We start from the raw sequence: 19,472 nt of genomic DNA, 5'->3' as shown, positions 1-19,472 counted from the left end.
GAAGCTAATCAGCCAAGTTTTACACTTGTACTGCTGATAATCCTTGTGACTCTGTGGACTTCAAAGGAATAATGACAGATTTGCACCAGGGTAGCAGATCCAAGTTTGGACTATTTGCTGGGATTTTATACATCACACGTTGTACCTCCAACCCTTAAGTTCATAAAAGCAGTCTTGCCTCCCTTGGTTTTGCAGATACATCTAATTAAAAGGGAAATGCAGAAATATGTTATGGAATCTTTTAAAGATTTCTTTGTGTCTAAAAGTATAATCTTATAAAATGCCTGAAACTGTGACCTCAAAGTCTTATATGAATAATTCTCTCTCCAATGGTCTGGGTTAGGTTTCCGCTTCATGTGTTGCAGTGAGTGGCATTACAGCTACTAGAAACATCATGAGGGGGAGGAACCCATGTCTTTGCAACAGCAGTGTTTTCCTTCCTCGGTGCCTTTTGCCAGCTCTTCCCACTTCACAAAAACAAAATACCCTTTCTTTGAATAATTTAGTTTCATCTCTCAGTGTTAAGTTTTGAAAAGTGAAGATATAAAACTGCATTTCAAACTATATGCTTTCTGTAAAATGCTTATTGCCCTTCAGTCAGGAAAGCCTCTCTCACTTTGGTCTTACCAACTGCTTAATATGAAGAGAGGTTAAATGTCCATGGTACTCTTGAAAGAATTAGGAAAAATGTTTAAACAGGAATTTAAAGCCCAGTGATTGGGAATTTAAGCTTGATCTTGAAGCAGGAATCAGAACAGACTTGAAAAAATAAGTGAAGTGCTCATTGCTTCATTCTTCTTAGAATGATAGGCTCGATTATTTACCACAGTATATGACCAGGAGTTTAGAGAGTGAAAAGGTGAGGGAAACACATATTTGTGTTTCAGGAGGCAGGCAAAAGCCCATATGCTTTTTAGATCCATCTTTAAACAAGCGTTTAGGAGAATAAATATTAAGTGCTCATTATTTCTTTTAAAATCAGTGAAGTATTACACTTATTTTTTAAGGCAATCAAAGGATATTTATCAGAAGTGAGAGGGAGTTACTTCTTAACAGAAATAGTAACAGAATAGCCATCTTTCTATGATTTTTAAGTTACCCAGTAAAATGCTACATTGCAGTACACCAAACAACCAGCAGTGAAAGTAATTTTGAAAAGAGGATTTAGTAAATTTTTTTTCTTTAAGATATCCTTATCAGGATATTTCTTTTATCAGCATACTGTAAGGGTCTGAACATTCTTTTAAAGAGACCCTTCGAAGAGCACAACTGCAAACTATCACATGGCAGACAACAACAATTTGACTACATTATAAACTCTTTATGGAGACAAGCACAAGGACTGTATGTATAGGTAGGAAATGGAAAGTAGTTTAAATTACTAAGGAGGATGAAGAAAGAGTAGCATGAACATGTAGGATAAAATTAGGCTGAAATAAGAATGAAACTTCAAGATTGACATTTTTGCAGTATTTTTCATTAGAAAATCCATTGTGTTAACTTGACAGTCATAAATATAAATAAAAAAAGAACTTGTAAGAATGGGTCAGAGTGTCTAAACGAACTAGAATCTTCAAAATGCTAGTTCTGACCAATGCAACACAAGCATATTTGCATGGATGGAAATATCAGAGCTGTTACTGTTTGTGAAAAGGGGAAGTCTCAGAGCCCTAAGAAAGCCAATGGAGTTACACTATTTTTAAAAGAGAAGAAAGAACAAACTGAGTTTAAGAACTAAGAGATTATCTTCCCTTTCAAGAAATGGACAAATGAATTATGCCAAAGTGTACAAAGGAAAACAGGAGCTGAGCAATAACCAATGCAGCACATAAGCAAGAATGACTACTCTGACTGCAGGAAAGGAGGATTGCTGTGTATCACAGACTGGATGTGAGTTAACACTGTGATTTTATCAACTAAGACAGATACCATCCTGAGAGATATAACCAGAAACATAGTGTGGCAGGCATGAAATTTGTCTGCTATGCTGCAAGAAAGATGAGGTAGCAGTTCAAGCAAGTCTGGCTGAGAGTGAGAAGCATCAGTGCTCACAAATCTGTTCTTTTCAGCTGCCCCCATTTTGGTAGTTTCCGTTTCACAGCCGTGAGTTCAGCTCAGCCAGCTCACTGGTCTGGGTGGGAGAAAATTTCTCTTTTATTTTTTGTGTGGTTTTTTTTTTTGCCAGTTTCTTACTCACATTGCTGGCTCAAGAGGAGTGATAGGAAGGAAAGGTGATGGGGCTGCTGCCCAGCTTGCTCCCAGTGTGGTCATGGACAGTAGATGCAGGCTGCACGGGACACCTCATAAAATGCTTACAGGCATTTTTTACATCAACTCTCACCTTCTGTGTATTTATCTTTATTTTCAGCATAGTGTTTGAGTAATTATATTTAATTTATGAAATAAATAATATTGAAGTGATATTAGTCACAAAATTAGAGCAGAAGTCCTGTTAAAAGTAATTTGGAAAGTATTGTTAAAATTACTATTTTTTTGTCCAATCTCAATTTAATTTCACAGAAACATTCTGTTACATGCTGTTTATTTTTTTTGTTTCTACTTCTGAATGTAGCTGAGGGTGGGGTTGCCCAAGTCCAAGTCATGCAGTCTTCAAAAATGTGACAGCATCAAAAGCACCTGACAGGGCTGGTGCGCTGCTGCACCCAAAAGCCGAGTAAGGTTTCTAGTCAGACACTAGTGTTTAATTAATGTTCAATAAGATCATGAGTGTCGTGATCTGTGCTGAAAGATCTTTTAATTTGAGATCTATTGCCTTCATTCCTCCCTAAGGGAGGGTAGACAGCATGTATTACAGTTTTATGAATGTTAATGTTCATACTTATTCATCTACCCTGACTTTGAGAATAAGTAAAGCAGTGCACCTTAATTCAGAAGAGCAAAGATTTGTGGACTTTGATCTTATGAATGTCAGGACTCCACACTGTCTGGAACCTTGTGCTCCAAGGTCCTTTTTTTATGGGCTTTTTAAAAAAAATCAAGGATATGCCATTAATTTTATTTATTTTCCCCATAAATTATTAAAAAAACAGTTTTGTTGCAGCCAGCTAATTATTAATCCCTCTAAGTTTGATTTTAAGAATAATAGCAGGGAAAAAGCCATGGAAATACAGTTCATCAGCCTTTTTGGTTATATTTGATCTGGTGATGTCAATAGCAGGCTGCCTTCCCTCTGGAGTCAAGTTGCAAACTCTCTCCTCAAGGGTAATTAAAGCTAAGCATGCAATTAAAACAGCTTGGATTTGTTTGGGCTTCCTGGTTGCCCACCGTCTCATGGCACCTAACATCACAAAAGCTCCATGTTGAAATGAAAGGATCATTTAGTTCTGAGTCTCATGCTGTATGTTTAAATGCTGCAGAGGAGGTGGACTGAAACTTTAGGGACTGAGGTAAGCATCACACTGATTAACAGGGGGAAGTTTTCATGGGACTACATGGTCTATGTTGTACTATTTTTTTTCTTTGCTAAAATGATTAATGGTTTTGTGGTCATGGCAAAAACTTCTGCAGCTTCTGAGCATCATATGGCACTCTCTGGTGAACTTGTAGTACCCGTCCTCCATTTGTAAATGGCCTCAAGAACTTTGGTCAGAAATGCAACTCTTGTGCTCTTTTCTCAGATAGGTTAAAATACCTTTATTTGTAGTTTTAGACAAGAGAAAGTGTTGGGTCTGATTCCTACTTGAATGCAGTGAGGTCACAGTGCTTGTTGTGTTTCCTGGTACGGTGTGACAGGGTGCACGTGTAAAGCTTGAGAAATGGAGCTCTGACTTGTCCCTTGTTGTGGCTTTTGTGAGCGTGGGCTCTGACTAGAAGATGTATTATGCCAACTGATTAGGAGAAAGTTGAAATCCTCCAGGCAATCCTATGGAGGTGCTCTTGTTGCTTTAGTTAGGGGCATGAGATAGAGCACCAGGAATTACAGAAATTTGAGAAGGAGCTTTTCTCTTCTCTAGTGTTAACTATGAAATGACAAAATAGTTCATCTAGAATTTTTTTCAGTAACCCAGTCTTAGAAAAAAGATTATATCACTTGGTCTTAACTTGGACTGCATGTGGGATAAATCTGTCCACTACCTTTACACATATGACCTCTTTTGGATGTGTGTTTCTAAGCTGTGTACATAGTTAAATTCAGTAGGGAGCAAAGGCTACATGGACAATGTTATGAAGATTTTTAAATCTGCCTATCTTCCCTGTCTCTTTATTTCTTATCTCTAAACAGCAAGACAGTGGTTCTTCTAAAAGCATGTACCCAAGTATGGAAACTACCAACTAAGGGGAAGATTGTGACTGAAATTGTGAACTGTGCAAGAAAGGGGATGGATTGTATGTTCAAACTTCTTTTGAAACTTTTGAAAAAATTAGCATTTTCATTGGAAGAAAAACTAGATTTAATTCAGTAGAGATCCTAGTTTTCATTGCAGATAGATTCAGCAGACCACTTTAAGCCACTTAAATTAGCTGTTGTTGCTGTCTTGTATGTGAAGGTTATTTCGGAAGGAATACCAATAGAAGAACTTACAAAAAGAAAACAGGAAGCAACTTAGATAACTATTTTCTAGAGGTGAATGTATAATGTGTGGGAAAAGTGAATGAGGCATTAAATTCTTTGAGCTATGATGACTTTTAAGAGAGCTGGAAATTGTCTAATGTTCTTACGTGATTAGACACAACTGTGAGGATGTATATGGGTCTAGACCCCTGTTATCTTTGAGCACAACTTTGGCCTACTAATTACAAAATGGTCACCCAGCAGCATTCACAGTGGTGGACTTATTTGGTTTCAGTGGGTAGCAGCTCAGTATCTCCTGAAAGACAGTCGTGTTGAGGCGCTCAGTGGTGATAGAATTCAGGATAAGAATTGGATTTTGAGAAACATCAGGTAATATGAGTGGTGAATTGATGATGGACTCTCTGAAAAGCTAACTTTAAATAAGTCCCATCCCCCACATTATGAAACTATTAAGGTACAGTAGACTTGGCTTTTTTGCTCCTGTTCTTAGTAGGGAAGCTCCAGGCTGTAATGAAGCATTGTGATAAGTCAGAACCCTGAATGGAGAGGGCAGTGCAGTGATTCATCCTGGGATGCTCACAAGCTTAATGTCCAGAACCTGAGAACATGCACTGAGGAAAAAAACAGGGACTGGCATGGGAGTTGCACCCTGCTCTGAAAGCAACTGTGACTTCACTAAGCATGTGGTGATGTTACGTTTTTAATTAAGGGTGACAGCAGAAAAGCAAACAAATGCCCTCACTCCCTGCACCTTTGTGTTGGGAGAGCAGAAATGGCATGGAGGGAGGCCTGGTTTAAATAAATAAATAAATGAATAAGGATCCTAAGAGTTTCAGAAGATCTCTCTTAGTGCAGATGGCAAGAGAACAGAGAGCTGAAAAAGGCACAGCTGTTTTTCCTGTCACACTTGGAAAACTTCAAAAACAACTCCAATGCAGCATTTCCTAAAAAAGATAACAGAGGAGAGGGCAGAGCTGCTTGCTTAGGCTGCAGGTACCAGAACAAGAGGCTTGAGTGAGCCAGGAGATTCTGAGAAAAAGACATGTAGACTGTAAAGCTCCAGCTGACTTTAATGCAGGCAGGAGCATTGCTATTATGAATAGTTTCACTGTTTGATTTGTATTAAATCTCATTTACTGAGCCTGATGGTGTTAAGCTCTGATGTGCCACTCTGCTTTCCAGTTGAACAAATTGATATGGTTGCTTTAGAAGTCCTGAGAGTTAGCTCTTTTAGGAAACTAAAGACAAATATTTCCCCTATACCTATAGATAACAGCAAATTGCAGTTGCACTGCAGCCAGCATGTTTATTTTAAATGTAGTGAAGGATGTTCTATAATTTGTTTAATTGCTTAGACTTGGCAAGGAGCCAGTACTAACAAATATGCTTTGATATTAGTATAGTACTTCTGGAGTTCAGTTGTCTTGGGAATATAAATACTGTAAAAAGATGTGTGGAACAGTGTAGCATAATGGCTGAAAATTGTAGGCTGTAGATTGTGCAGGGGTGCAAGTCCTTTCTCAGCCACAAGAACTGAAGAGTGGCAGCTAAAGGAAAAAGAGGACAGGAGTGTGAGTCATCTGCAAATCCAGAGAGACAGTGCTCTTCCAAATGTTAGGTTCAGACAATTGTAACACAGTTATTTAAAGAAAATAATCTGTTCCACTTCTAATTATTGGACTTCTCTTCCCTCTCCATCTGTTCTGGTATTTTCTGTACAAAGCCTACGGGGATTCCTGTTGTTATTGCTAACTATTAGAAATGCAGTAAAACTACAGGCAGAATGAGATTTTTCTTGATTAATTTCTTGATATACTTGTCTGTAAAATACTGGAATTCCAGTTGCCTATTGTAATGCCTCTACCCTCACCTCCCCAACCCTCACTCCACCAGGTAAACATCATTATTTATTCTCCATTAATTTTATGTACTAAATGTGGAGATTAAGGAAATAAATTTTACACAGTTCTTTTGAATATTAATGGACAATTATAACAGAGGTTTTCAGTTTCTGTTTTTCCATTATTGTCTTCATATCAAGTATATGCATAGTATTTATGATCTGTAGTCTACATTTTTATTTTTTGAAATGAACATCATAAGCCGTTTGTGATGAAAAACAATTAGATAGGCAGAGGAATAATAACAGTTCATGGAAGTTAAAAGTAATTCCAAGTCAACCCCTAATATTACAATGAAGAAGGGTCTGATCTAATGAAGTTTTGCTTACTTGAAAGTACAAGTAGGTTTATTTATTTCTTGGTGGGATAACTCACACAACTCTTCAAAAGTGATAGGTGAAGAAGACGAGGTGCTGGGGTGGCCCTCTACATTAGAGAGACATATGAATGCTTAAAAATTAATGAAAGTTATGATAGGGTTGAGTCCCTATGGATGAGAATCAAGGGGAAGACCAAGGCCAACAAGGGTGATATAGTGGTTGGAGTCTGTTATAGACCACCCAACCAGGATGAAGAGGTGGATGAAATATTCTGTAAGCAGATGGGAGAGGTTTCACAGCCCTTGTTCTAATGAGGGAGCAGAAGTTGAAGTTGTCTGCTGCAAATAGAATATAGCAGAGAACAGACCTGGATGTTGCTGGAATGCATGGAAGGTAACTTCTAATGCAGCTGGTGAGGGAGCCAACGAGGGAGGGCACCCTTCTGAACTTGCTACTTGTGAGCAGAGAAGGACTTGTGGTGGAAGTAACAGTTGGAGGAAGTCTGGGCCACAGTGACCATGAACTTGTAGAGTTTTCAATTCTTGGAGAAGTAAGGAGGTGGGGTTAGTCAACATGACACCTTGGACTTCCAGAGGGCAGGCTTTGGTCTGTTCAGGAGAATGATTAACAAAGTCTCTTGGGAGACTGTAATGAAGGATAAAGGAGTCCAGGAAGGCTGGACATACTTCAAGAAGGAAGTCTGAAAGGCCCAGGAGCAGGCTGTCCCCATGTGCTAAAGACAGACCATCAGGGAATAAGACTGGCCTGGCTGAATAGAAAGATTTGGCTGGAGATCAGGAAGAAAAGGAGAGTTTATGGCCTCTGGAAGATAGGACAGGCCTCTCATGTGGAATACAGAGATGTAGTAAGGCAATGCAGGGAGAAAATTAGGAGGGCCAAAGACCAACTTGAAGTCAATTTGGCTACAGCTGTCAAAGACAATTAAAAAAAATCTTAAGATTAATAACAAAATTACATTAATAACAAAAGGAGGACTAGGGATAATGTCCATCCTCTATCAGATGCAGGGAGAAACAGTGACAAAGAATGAGGTGCTAAATGCCTTGCTTGCCTCAGTCTTTAGCAGTAGAACTGGTTGTTTGCTGGATGCCCAGTCCCCTGTGCTGAAAAACAGGGAAGTGGGGCAGAATAAGACCTTTTTAATCCAAGAGGAAATGGTCAGTGACCTGCTATACCAACTAAAAATCCATAAATCTATGGGGCTGGATGGATTGCACCAAACAGCACTGAAGGAGTTGGTGGATGTACTCTTTCCATCATCTACCACAAATACAAGAAAGACATCGAGGAGCTGGTGTGTGTCCAAAGAAGGGCAATGAAAGTGGTGAAGGGCCTTGAGAACAAGTTTTATGAGGAGTGATTGAGGAAACTGGAGATGTTTAGTCTGAAGAAAACAAGGCTAAGAGGAGACCTCATCATCCTCTACAACTACCTGAAAGGATGTTGTAAAGTGGTAGAGAGGTAGGTATTGGTCTTTTCTCACAAGGAACTGGTGATAGAACAAGGGGGAATGGCTTCAAGCTGCACCAGGGGAAATTTACATCACACACTAAGAAGAACTTTTTAAGGGAAAAGGTTGTCAGACATTGAAGCAGACTGCCCAGGGAGGTGGTTGTGTCATCATCCCTGGATGTGTTTAAAAGTCATCTAGATGTGGTGCTTGGGAATATGGATTAGTGCTGGACTTTGTAGGGCAGGGTTAATGGTTGGACCCAATCATATTAAAGGTCTTTTCCAACCTAAGCGATTCTATGATTCCGTGTTTTTTATTTTTAGAATTCTTACATGAAATGCACATGCAATATATAGCTGTATTTATTTTCTGATTGTAAATGAGCTACATGTAATTATCAATATTAGTTAAGTAAGTGATAGCTGATGCTTTGGATTGATGAAATTCCAAAGCTTCCTTTCATTTCAACAGCACCATCAATTTAAGTTTATTTTTGGTATTGACCTAGTTGGTGGAATCCTACATGTATTTGAAATGTTGAAATACCTCATTTCAGGGTATCTGATTTTATGTAACACAAGAATATGGAATTCTGTTCATAGAACATTTATTTCTAGATGGGTAATAATGGAAATATCAATTTCATGCTGAAGCATACTGGAAATCATGCTATAATTTGTAGGGAGAGAACTATTTTCATAATCTGACTTACTTTTTTAGATAAGTCATTCTGAAGCAAGAAGAGCTTAAACTGTACAATATATAGATAAATTTTATGTTGAAGTGAAGTTGCATCAAATTCCTCTGGGTTTGCTGAAACATCTACTGACAAAATAAACTAAGAATGGAGTGTGTGTTGGTTTGTGTACATATGTTGCGATGGAAGGCTAGACCTGGAGCAGTGCTTTCTTTTCACCTGTCTTATGAGTGTTACACAGAGTGGTTCTTGCTTAGTGCTGTTGGGTAGCCATAAACTCTACACCAGTTCTTGCTGCCTTTTCTTGTGACTTCTGAAAAAAAACAACACTCATCTTTTGAGGATTTACCTCTTTGTATTTGCCAAACATGTATAGGTGTGTATAGTTTGTGCTTTTGAAATTGTCACAGTTTGACTCAGGAATGACAACAATTGATTAATTGACAACAGAAATCAATTAATAAGTTAATGGAAAATCTGACTGCTTGAGTGATATTTAAAAATTGTTGAAGAGTTTTGAATTCAGTGCACTCTCCAAGTTTTAGAAGATGTGTGTGTATCAGCAGCTCTGATGGTAATCGTATCAACTCCCAAAGGAGCTGCATCCTCATTCATTAGTAAGTCTGTATGGTGCCCTGGGGGCAAAAAAGTTGTTGGCATTTTTCCTATTGTCAACTTGGGGGAGGGAGGGACTGTGCCATGTTTCATATATGCTGGGCTTCGGCTTCAAGTTATTTTTAAAGATAAGTTGCCTGGGTAGTGATTTATCTCTTTGGATCATGTTGATTTGCAGTTTGGGAAAATCTGTTGAAGAACTGGTCTTATATCTCCTTGACTGCTTTACTCTTGACATACTGGAATCCCTAAGTGTATCATAAGTTTCATTTATCATGCCAAACTATAAGGAAGCAGTCTTTATTCTGCAGAGGGAATCCTGAGAGGGGGAAAAAAAAGAAAAATCTAAAAAAAATGGTTTATTTATTTACACTGCTTTTTATCTTAAAGGGGAGAGTGTCTTAAGGTTCATCTTCATCATAAGTATTAATGGAATACCTCTAGAACAGCTTTTTCCTTAAGGATTTTGATTTCAACTCCTGCTGTTCAGAAACTCAGAATTATTTTGCTTGCACTTAATTTGTTTTCAGCAGTTTATTTTAGGCATAGTCAGAAACACATTGCATTCTCTAATACCCATGTAAATCTGTAACTAAAATTAGAAAATTTCTGAAACCTGTAAACTTTTCATAATGAGAAGGAAAATTACTAGTATTACTAGTACTTGTATTAAGTATCAGGAAAGATCTCGGGAATTGATGTCATATAAATTCCTAAACTATAAAAATCTAGTCACTTGCAAGTGATTGATTTTTACCTGTCATTTATGGTGAAAAAAGGTGGTAGTGAAAACAGATAGATTTGGGGCATGATACAGTAGAAGTATCAGATACAAGGGAAGTAAGCTATTGATTTTTTACATTTTTGTGTGTGTGTTGCTGTAGTTAGGGGTGGTCTTGTTAATAAACAGAATTTCATTGTGCCAATCTTCCCACAAAGCTGCATATAAACAAGTGTAGGAAAGTCTTGTGTTAGTTGGGCTTTTTGTGGTGGTGTTTCTGGGGTTTTTTAGGTTGTTTGCAAGGCATAGGCAATAGACCAGAAGAGATTTTTGTATACAATATGAAAGCCTAGGTACTACCTCTGTTTCTAACCTGTTTATAGAACTGTTTTTTGAGCCACATGCAGAAGTAATTATTTCTGAATATTTCTGAAAACTTCCACTGACAAATTAATAACCTGTAATGAAATTGAGGGTCCCAGAAAAAGCTTATGCAAAATTATCTCAGAATCCTTCCAGGGAGCCATTTCAAATATGTCCTGCCTGGGCTTCTGCCTTCTGGAGTTCTGGAGGAAAGCACTGTACGTAGAGATGACTGTGTGAGGTCCAAAGGCAGAGTGGCTGTGCATGGTGTAGTTACAGTTCATAACAAATTCAGCCCGTGTGAACAAAATGAAAGGAGCAATTTGCCCTCCACCCTTGAAAGGATCCGTTGGGTCAAGCAGTGTCTGAGAAATGCTGCACTAAAAAGGTCAAGGGGGGAGCAGTCACAGAACTGACCCTTGCTATCATTTACATGGCTACTGTTCCCTGGCCAGATGAGACTACTCAATGTTGGTGTAGAAAGCAAGGAATTCTCATAGCTGAAAATGGTCAGAAAGTTCAGGGATGAAAAGCCAGTGCAGTCTGTCCATAAACTGAAAACTCTCAGTGTAATGCACATTAGTGGTGGGCGTGAATAACCTGGTGTCCCTTTGGAGTTTTCCCAAATGCACAAGCCACAGCAGTGACTGATACAAAGCTTTCTTATTACTCTCCCAAAATAACACTTTAACTGCTCAATCTATTAATGATGTGCTTATTTTTGTTAGAGACAGGTCAAATTTGGGTTGAGGTGACAACTTTTCATAACTTGTACAAAAACATTTGTGTCCCAGAGCATTGCAGTGTGTGAAGCCAAACATATGTGGCTAAAGGGGAACAGCGCCTCTTACACAAGGGCTTGTTTTTCACATAAATATGTGTAGGAGCAGGAAGAACTTTTAATAAAATGAGGTATTTTGGATCATCTCAGATGAAAACCTGTTTTTCTTCCTGTAAACAAGGGTAAAAGGGACGAGTGAGGATCAGTGCCTTTTGGCAAAGTCTATCTGCTGCTTACATCTCCAGTACATAGGTAACTCCTACCGTGGGAGGCAGAATTGTAGTCTCAAAGGTAAAATACTGTTTCAAATTACGAAGCTGAAATGAACAAATGAATTTACAACAAAGATCAGCTATGTTTATGCCAAAGATTTATAAGTGGTTTTAAACAATCTGTGTTTGACATGGTAAGTTGTCTTTATCATTAAAATGCTAATGAAATGATAAGCATTTGTTAAATTTATGAAGATAATGAAGCTTGTCAGCTACATCTTTCTTGTGCCAGCATTCCTCCTTAGCTCAGGCCAGCACAGATTTGATCAAATGAGAAATTTTGACCTTCAGGAGCAATGTCAGTGTAAAAGTGTGCCTTGTTCAGTTTGATTTTATGATTTTAACCTGAAGTTAACCTGTAGTTTAGGTAATCTTTATCTGATCATTCTCCCAGAGGCTTTCAAAGGCAGGTCTGAAAATCAAAGTTCAGTCATACAAGGTCACTGGTATTTGATTTGCAATAGTTGAAACTGGCAAAAAGAAGATAACAGATTTCTTGTTATTAATGCCCTCACTAATCAGTCTGGTAGGTGTGTATGTTTTCTATTCTGTACAGACTCTGAATGTATTGTAGTCTACTGGTCAGATATTACTCCGACAGCAGAAACATTATGAACTGCAAGAGTACACACATATTTCAAATGTCTTTGTACTTAGCCAAGCATTACAAAAAAGATTGCATTGTTTGCAGATGGATGCTAATTGTTTTATAATTTTTAAAACTTTATGCCAAATGCTTTCTATTCCTTATATCCGTCAGAAACTTACATTAACTCTGATTTTTATGCCACTCAAAATTTAAGTATTCTGTTCTATTTTTTTCTATAAATTTTAGTTAAAATATGCACTATAGCATCGTAAAGGTATGTTATATATCCTCTCTCTACAAAGAGAGGGCAGCGTGTTTTTTAACTTCATGGATCTTTAATTGCTTATTAACTTCAAAGAGAAATTTGTAGAAGTTAGATGATGGCACATTATGGGCTTTGGGTAATTGAATGCAACATAGCTGCTGTTTAAATAGAACTCTGAAATACACATTATGTAAATCTACAGTTTCAGAACCAGGTAGTAGAAATAATCATCATTTTTGCAGTTGAAAGTATTTTCTTTGGAGAAATCCTCTGACACATTGCTTTCCTATTGACGCACTTTTTCATTGTGGATATGAAGAAGAAACTCTAGATGTGTTCACCTTCAGCTTTTTCATGTTTGTGACTCCACTTGAATAAGCTTTGTCTTACAATTAATTAAACACATGTGTCAATGAGTTTCATGGGCTTATGCAGAAAGAAACCTTACATTAATGAAAGTATTTGGGTAGGAGAAGGGAGAAAATGTTCTGGGACACTGTCTTCAAGTATATTTTTTGCTTTCAAGTTGTGAAGCTCATTTGGGATGGTATTCAACTATTCCATGGTTGTCAGTGACCCATTTCTGTGCAATCATCACACTTTTGCTATAGAAGAAACAGAGAAGAGATTGTAGCCTGCTATTCATCTGTTAGACAATAGTATATCATTTATTGTGCTGCAGCTGTGATCAAAATTACTGTCTCTCCATCTTCTACAAAATTTGAGCTCAGGGCTAGTTAGTGTGTTTGGTCATCCAAAAAATCCATTCAGCCCCATCTGGCTTCTGAACTCTGCTTTCCTCTTGGATACCATTTGAGTTTGAAATTGTGTCCATGGATGCAGGCTGATGAGATGAAAAGAAGGAAAATTTCTACTCTATCTTCAATTTTGCATGTTCTTAACAGGAGGAAATGGAGATCCCTAAATGGATGACTGGTACTCAGGCAGACCATGTGGCTTGCTGGGCATCCATCCACATGGGCTGCAAAGTGTGCATATATTTTTTTATTTTATTTTTTTTTTAATGGAAGAAGAGAGGGAAAATTGCTTGTTTACTATTCTCCTTACTTCCCTCCATCTTCCTGACTGTTTTTTAAATGCTCCGATGGCTTCTATGAGAAAAAAGCTTAGGTTTTGTGTCTGCTCTGCTTGAGACCAGAGAAACTCCTAGGAGAACTGTTATGCTCCCAGGCTGGTGTGCTGCCCACCAATGAGTGGGAGAAGGAGGTAATTGTGGAGAAATCCTGGCAGAGGTAGGAGGGGCAGAGTGTGATTCACCCTCCTTTAGAAGTGGGACACATATGTTCCCATACCTGCTCCAGCTGATGTTGAATTATTTATTCAATTGAGGAAGAAGACATTTTTTTTATTATTATTATTTTTAATTTTGATGAGGAAAATTTTGGTTTAAATCTATTATGCATTATTTCAGGAAAAAAATTACCTCCAGAGGCACAGCTGGAAGCTGTGTACTAAGCACACGGTCATGTGGGCAGGGCAGATAGGTAGTTAAAAATGAATATTTGGACATCTGTCCCTTCCCATTCTTTCAGGATCTTTCTGGGGACTGATTCTGAAATGTATGCAGAAAGAATTTCAGCATGTAGATTTCTGGAAAGACCTTGTTTAGAAAAAGAAAACTGGGCTCCAATTAAGGAAATGCTAGTTTATTACATGTAAAAAGTTGTGGGTTTTTATGTGCTAGGTGATTATTTAACTGTTGACTGTTTTCTAGTATTTGCCTTGCACTGTAGAACAGAAGGCATTTTGATAAATGTTAGGAGAATTGGTGTTTGTGCAGCACCAGATAGTTACAGTCAGAAAAGGAAAAAATAAAAACACAGCTCAGCGAGAACAAACCTCTGGATTTCAACTTGTGTGTATTATCTGTGCTAGCTGATCTAATAGACAACCATGAATAGTGAAAGCATCTGACTTTCATGGGCACCCATCCTGGCCTTTTTGGCACGGAAGAATTTTTCAGCTTTAGAAAGGATTTTTTCTACCTGCCAGTGTGATTTATATACCATATGTCTCCCCTTCAGCATCTGAATATCCATGGCCATAGAGAAGTGCTCTGCCTCAGCTGTAGTGTGTGGAAATAGGTCTTTTTTTAATGATATTAACTCCTACAGAGGCACTTTATTATCTCCCTGTATTATTTTTTTCTAGACAGTTGTCTCAGCTGTACTGTGTGTGATGTGGAAAGGAGAACACTATGAATTCCTGGTTTTGTTTGCTCTTGGCAGGCACTGCTACACTTCCCACCCTCGTGCGCACACCCACTTTGATGATGCAGCCTTCCCTGGATATCAAACCTTTTATGTCCTTCCCTGTGGACAGCAGCTCTGCTGTTGGATTCTTCCCAAATTTTAACACAGTAAGTAAACTTGCTTTCACATTTGGTTTCAGTGTATGCTTTCCAAGCCCATTCTAATATCCAATATTGAAACTGCCTTAAATCTGCATCACTGACACAATTCTAGGGAACCCTTTTGGTCTGTGCTGTGATGGTTGCTGCTCCCTCGTGCAGAAGGCTCGAGGTGGTACCCAGCCTTCTCACTGTGAACAGGGCTGATCCTTTTGTAACTTGGTCCCTTGGGGTGGTGTTTGCACACCAAAAATACCCTATGATCGAAGTTTGGTGAGTAGTAGAGCCATTTTGAGTATTTGTCTGGGCATGTGCATTTCCAGGTGCTGTAAAAAAAGAAAAAGCAAAAGGTAATGGAAAATCAGGTGCGACAGGTAAGACCTAGATTCTCCACTGATGTGAATCCATCTAAGTGTGTTATAGCCAGGAAATAAATTGAAGGATGTTGTTAATTCTGTATAAGAACAATAAAGTCTAAAATTGTGCAGCCAACACGAGACACGTGAACCTGTTACTTTTAGTTTATGATAGAGTATCTTGGATTTTTGAAAAAAAAAATTAAAAATCCTATGCTCAACGCTTCTCCATGTTTATCAGAGCAGCAATAACAAAATACTCTTTTCTGCAGATCTTATTTCTTTAACAGCTCATCAGATGGTTCTGAATGTTCTCAAAATGCTTGTTTTGTTCTTGCACTTTACAAATTGTTTATTTAGTTATTATATTACATGCCTTGAGTACACCAAAACCAGTATTTTGCATGTAGCCACTCAGGTTTCCATGTGTGGTGCTAATTCAGTGTGGAATGAGTTGGCAAATAGTAAGCTAGTAGGGACAGGAAGGAAACTTCTCTGGGTCGTTTCTGCCAACTCATCAATAACGATCTGCTTATGTGTGACCAGTGCCTGAGCGGTGCAGATTTGCACTTGTCACTGCAATGGTTGGGGGGTGGAAAGGGAAGTAGTGTCACCACTGCCAGACACGGATCGACTGAGCTGCTGCCAAGTGTTTCATTGCACAAACTCACCTTCGGTTTGAAGTTAAAACAGCAAGAGGAGGTTTTTTTCTTCATGTCTTGTGAACACGTCTTGCTGACAGGCCTTGTGCTACTACAGCATGTGGTGCTGTGTGATGGTTACAAGGCAACATATCAGCCAGCTTCTTTCCAATGTCAGCAGTCCAAAAATTGTTATAAACAGTAGCAAATATTGCCAGCTCATTGCAAAACGTGCATGTGAAAATTGTGCATTTATGAGGGAGATGTGGGGTTGTGCATGTGTATAGGTTGGGGGAGGTACATGTATGTGTACAAAGAGAAAAAAGATTTAAAATAATCCAGGTATGTTTAAAGTGCAGCGCCAAAACACAATACAATTTGAAGAAAACAGTGTGTCATTCTCAACTTCTAGACATACAATTCATTTTTTTCCATCCTCTTTCTGATACATTCAATAATTTTATTTGTTACTGAGTTTTCTACTTTCCAGCTGTGTTCATTTCGTAAGTGAGCTTTTTCACAGAACTGTACATAAAGACTCTGAGAACCTTTTCTTTAGGGATGCTGTGGTTGTACAATCGAACAATATTATTTACTTACTGGTAGCATTATTGAATTTCTGAGTTGCAGTAACCTGTAGAGACAGAGGAATTTGGATATGTAGTTTGTTTTGCCTTTGTACACAGTCTTAATCTATCTAGGTTACATTCTGTTTGCCTAATTCCCAGTTTTTGTTCTTCACACCTGTCATTCCTCTCTGAACTTCTAGGGGAGGGGAGAAGGGACTGGGGTAATCAGCGAATATTGTCAACTCAGGCTACTTCCTTACTTCCTCTCTTGGAATTCTTTACAGTTATATAAAGTTGTGTTGCTATGCACCACAGGTACTGCATGTTTAAACTCTCTTTTTTGAGGAATGGTGGTTCAGTACTACTCTTTCTAATCCACGGACTGCCATTTATCTTGCAGGTATTGATTTTCCCTAGCAGTCTTTTACAATGGACTTCAGAGCTCATTGGAAAACTAAATCATTCATGGTTATCTACTGACAGGCACAGTGAATGCCAGCTGTTGTGCACGTCCTTTGTTTCTGACTTAGCACAAAAATTGTGACTGTAGATTCGTATGTTTGTGTACACATAATCTATTTTTCCTTTTTCAATGTAAGGCAGTGGGGGGAGTATGTAAAATTTCTAAGTAGTCTTCTTCCAGAAGATAATTTTGAGTGAGTAGAGGCTAAATCCATTTGACCCATAATGTATGTGTCATCCAGAGTGGCATAATTTTTCATCTAGTGCAGGAACAGAATATTAGAAGAGCTTTTTGTCCCTTTCCTTTCCCCAAAGCTATCATTTACCTTATGAATCAATCAGGAAATCTATGTACTTCACTCACAAGAGGACTTGCCAAGGACTGTAGGCAGTGAAACCTACACCTACAGTGCAGCACTCAGTCTGTGCTTTTAGAGGGGCCAAGGGGACACCGCAGTGTGTGCCAGGGCTGCTGTCTATTCTTTCATGAGAAGGTGGCAAAAAGAAATGTGCTATTCAGAGAAAACTTCTGTGGATCTGTCTATTTGCAGCAGCAATCAGATACAGAAACGTTTTTCTAAACCTTGCCAGGAGGTGGTTTCTAACTTAATTTCAGTGGCGTGAAAAAATGAAAAGTTTTTTGCTTAGGAGCTTGATACAGTAACTACCAGGGCAGGACAAACAAGGTAAAATACAATAACTGCAAACATGTTGAAAGGAACACCCCCTACAGTATTTCTAAGCAAACTTATCTTATTTATGGAAATATATTTAAGATCTGGGGTAAGCCCTTATATAGTTAACTTTGACAGTTTTCAGTTCTGAAAACATCTGTGATGCTCCGGATGAAAAATCAGTGTTCCCATTTCATCTGTGAAAGTGTTTCAATCACTTTTTTCTCTCCACATGGGGTATTTTCAAATGAAGCACTGAGCAGACCTTGGGATGTGTGTGTGAATATCTTCTTTTCTTGACAGAATTTTGTAATTTAATTTAAAATGTTTCACTTCTTTTTCTCCTACAAACATTCATAGTTCTGAAAATGCTGTGGATGTATGTGTAGTACTTATCAATTTGTGCCCCAATTAAATGTCTTTGTTCATTAGGACTTGCTTATTATATAAGAAAAATTAATTAGGGAATGATTGCATTAACTCCTTGAATACATGCCTTTGTTCCTCAATAAGGATGCCTTTTGTTGCAAGAGATCTGCCAGAAGGGTATCTTCTAAGGACAGAATGAAGGATTCCAAACACAGAGGTGTTGCAGAATAGGTGCTCTCTTCTTCCCTGGTCTTTTCACAGCACCAGCAAATAGTTTTTGTAAGAACAGGGCAAGCATGATCAGACTGTCACAACCTGAACCGAAGTTGTTTCACAGAAGGGCAAACCCTCTCTCAGAAATGCTGCAGCAGCAGACCCAAAGGTGACATTGTTTGTCCTGGAATCAAGTTCTAAAAGCTCTTGCTCAATTACTCATACTCCTGTGCCTGAAACATACAGCTTGAATTAATTTTTTTGGCTGGTATTGTTTAAAATGTCCTTGTTTTTTTTTCCAGAATGGGAGACAGCATTATAGGAACTTCCCAAATTGGTACCTCCAATTTGGGATGGATGTGTCCAAATAGTAGTTGTTTAAGCAGAGCTCTTTTAGCACACTAGAATGACTCTAGTGATTCCTTAACAAGTAACATCTTGCATATTGATTACATTTAAAAATCAACAGGACTTCAAAGTCAGTTTTATAAAGTCAGTGGAAGTATAAATTAAGATTACTTTGTTCCCCATTGTGCATGTATTGCAATGTAATCTTGAATTTTACACTCACTGGTTTCCACCACACAGCTTCTCTTTTTGTACTGTTCTCTTTTTACACCTCCCAGATTCTTTGCCTCGTGTCATCTATCTTGTGTATGGAATGAAGGAAAGGACGTCTTGTGATCATGTCATAGAAGGTTATTCCTATGCATGTGCTACAGGATTTATCTTGCAAGGCAAACTTAATGATCACTGTCTTCATCTCCCTATGCAGGATGGATAGTTCCCAGGGGAAAAAAAACCCAAAACAACCACAAACAAACCAAACCCCCAAATAAACCACAAAAAAATCCCAAATATTGCAAAACTCCAGTGCATTATACCTTGTTCTAAAATGAGAGAAGCACCATGTGATTCAGTTTACTCAAAGTGATCCAGTCAAGGACCTGTCAGTCTGCACAAAAGCAGTATCAGCAACTTCTTAGATTCTATCATCGTAGAAAATAATAAGCAATTGATATGCTTCCTTCTGAGTTAGTTACAGCCTCAGGGGTAATAAAAGATTATTAACATCTCTTGTAACTTTCACAATATTTTCCACATAACTAGCCCATGATTGGTTTCTAAATGGTGGTTCATACCTTCATATTTCAGAGGACACATGGGTTAATGTGACCTAGTTACTGCTTTAGTGTCTATTTTTCTTCAACTAGGTTTATGCTGATTCTTATATTAAAGTTCCCTCCATGCCCTTGAGTAGTGGACCAGAAGTATTTTACATCTG

General features: G+C 38.2%; 1 protein-coding gene across 1 annotated transcript in view; it reads left to right on the top strand.

The window, feature by feature from the left end:
• ZNF385B (zinc finger protein 385B) overlaps positions 1-19,472 on the top strand; it is a 134,152-nt gene that overhangs the window by 68,740 nt on the left and 45,940 nt on the right. The window contains exon 2 of the mRNA XM_009996188.1: positions 14,782-14,912. Coding sequence (XP_009994490.1) covers positions 14,782-14,912 — 131 coding nt within the window. The remainder of the gene's footprint in view (positions 1-14,781; positions 14,913-19,472) is intronic.

The sequence above is a fragment of the Chaetura pelagica genome, unplaced genomic scaffold (assembly GCF_000747805.2).
Source record: "Chaetura pelagica isolate M959 unplaced genomic scaffold, ChaPel_1.0 scaffold3, whole genome shotgun sequence".
Classification (NCBI taxonomy): domain Eukaryota; kingdom Metazoa; phylum Chordata; class Aves; order Apodiformes; family Apodidae; genus Chaetura; species Chaetura pelagica.
This window is presented reverse-complemented; position numbering and strand designations above follow the sequence as displayed.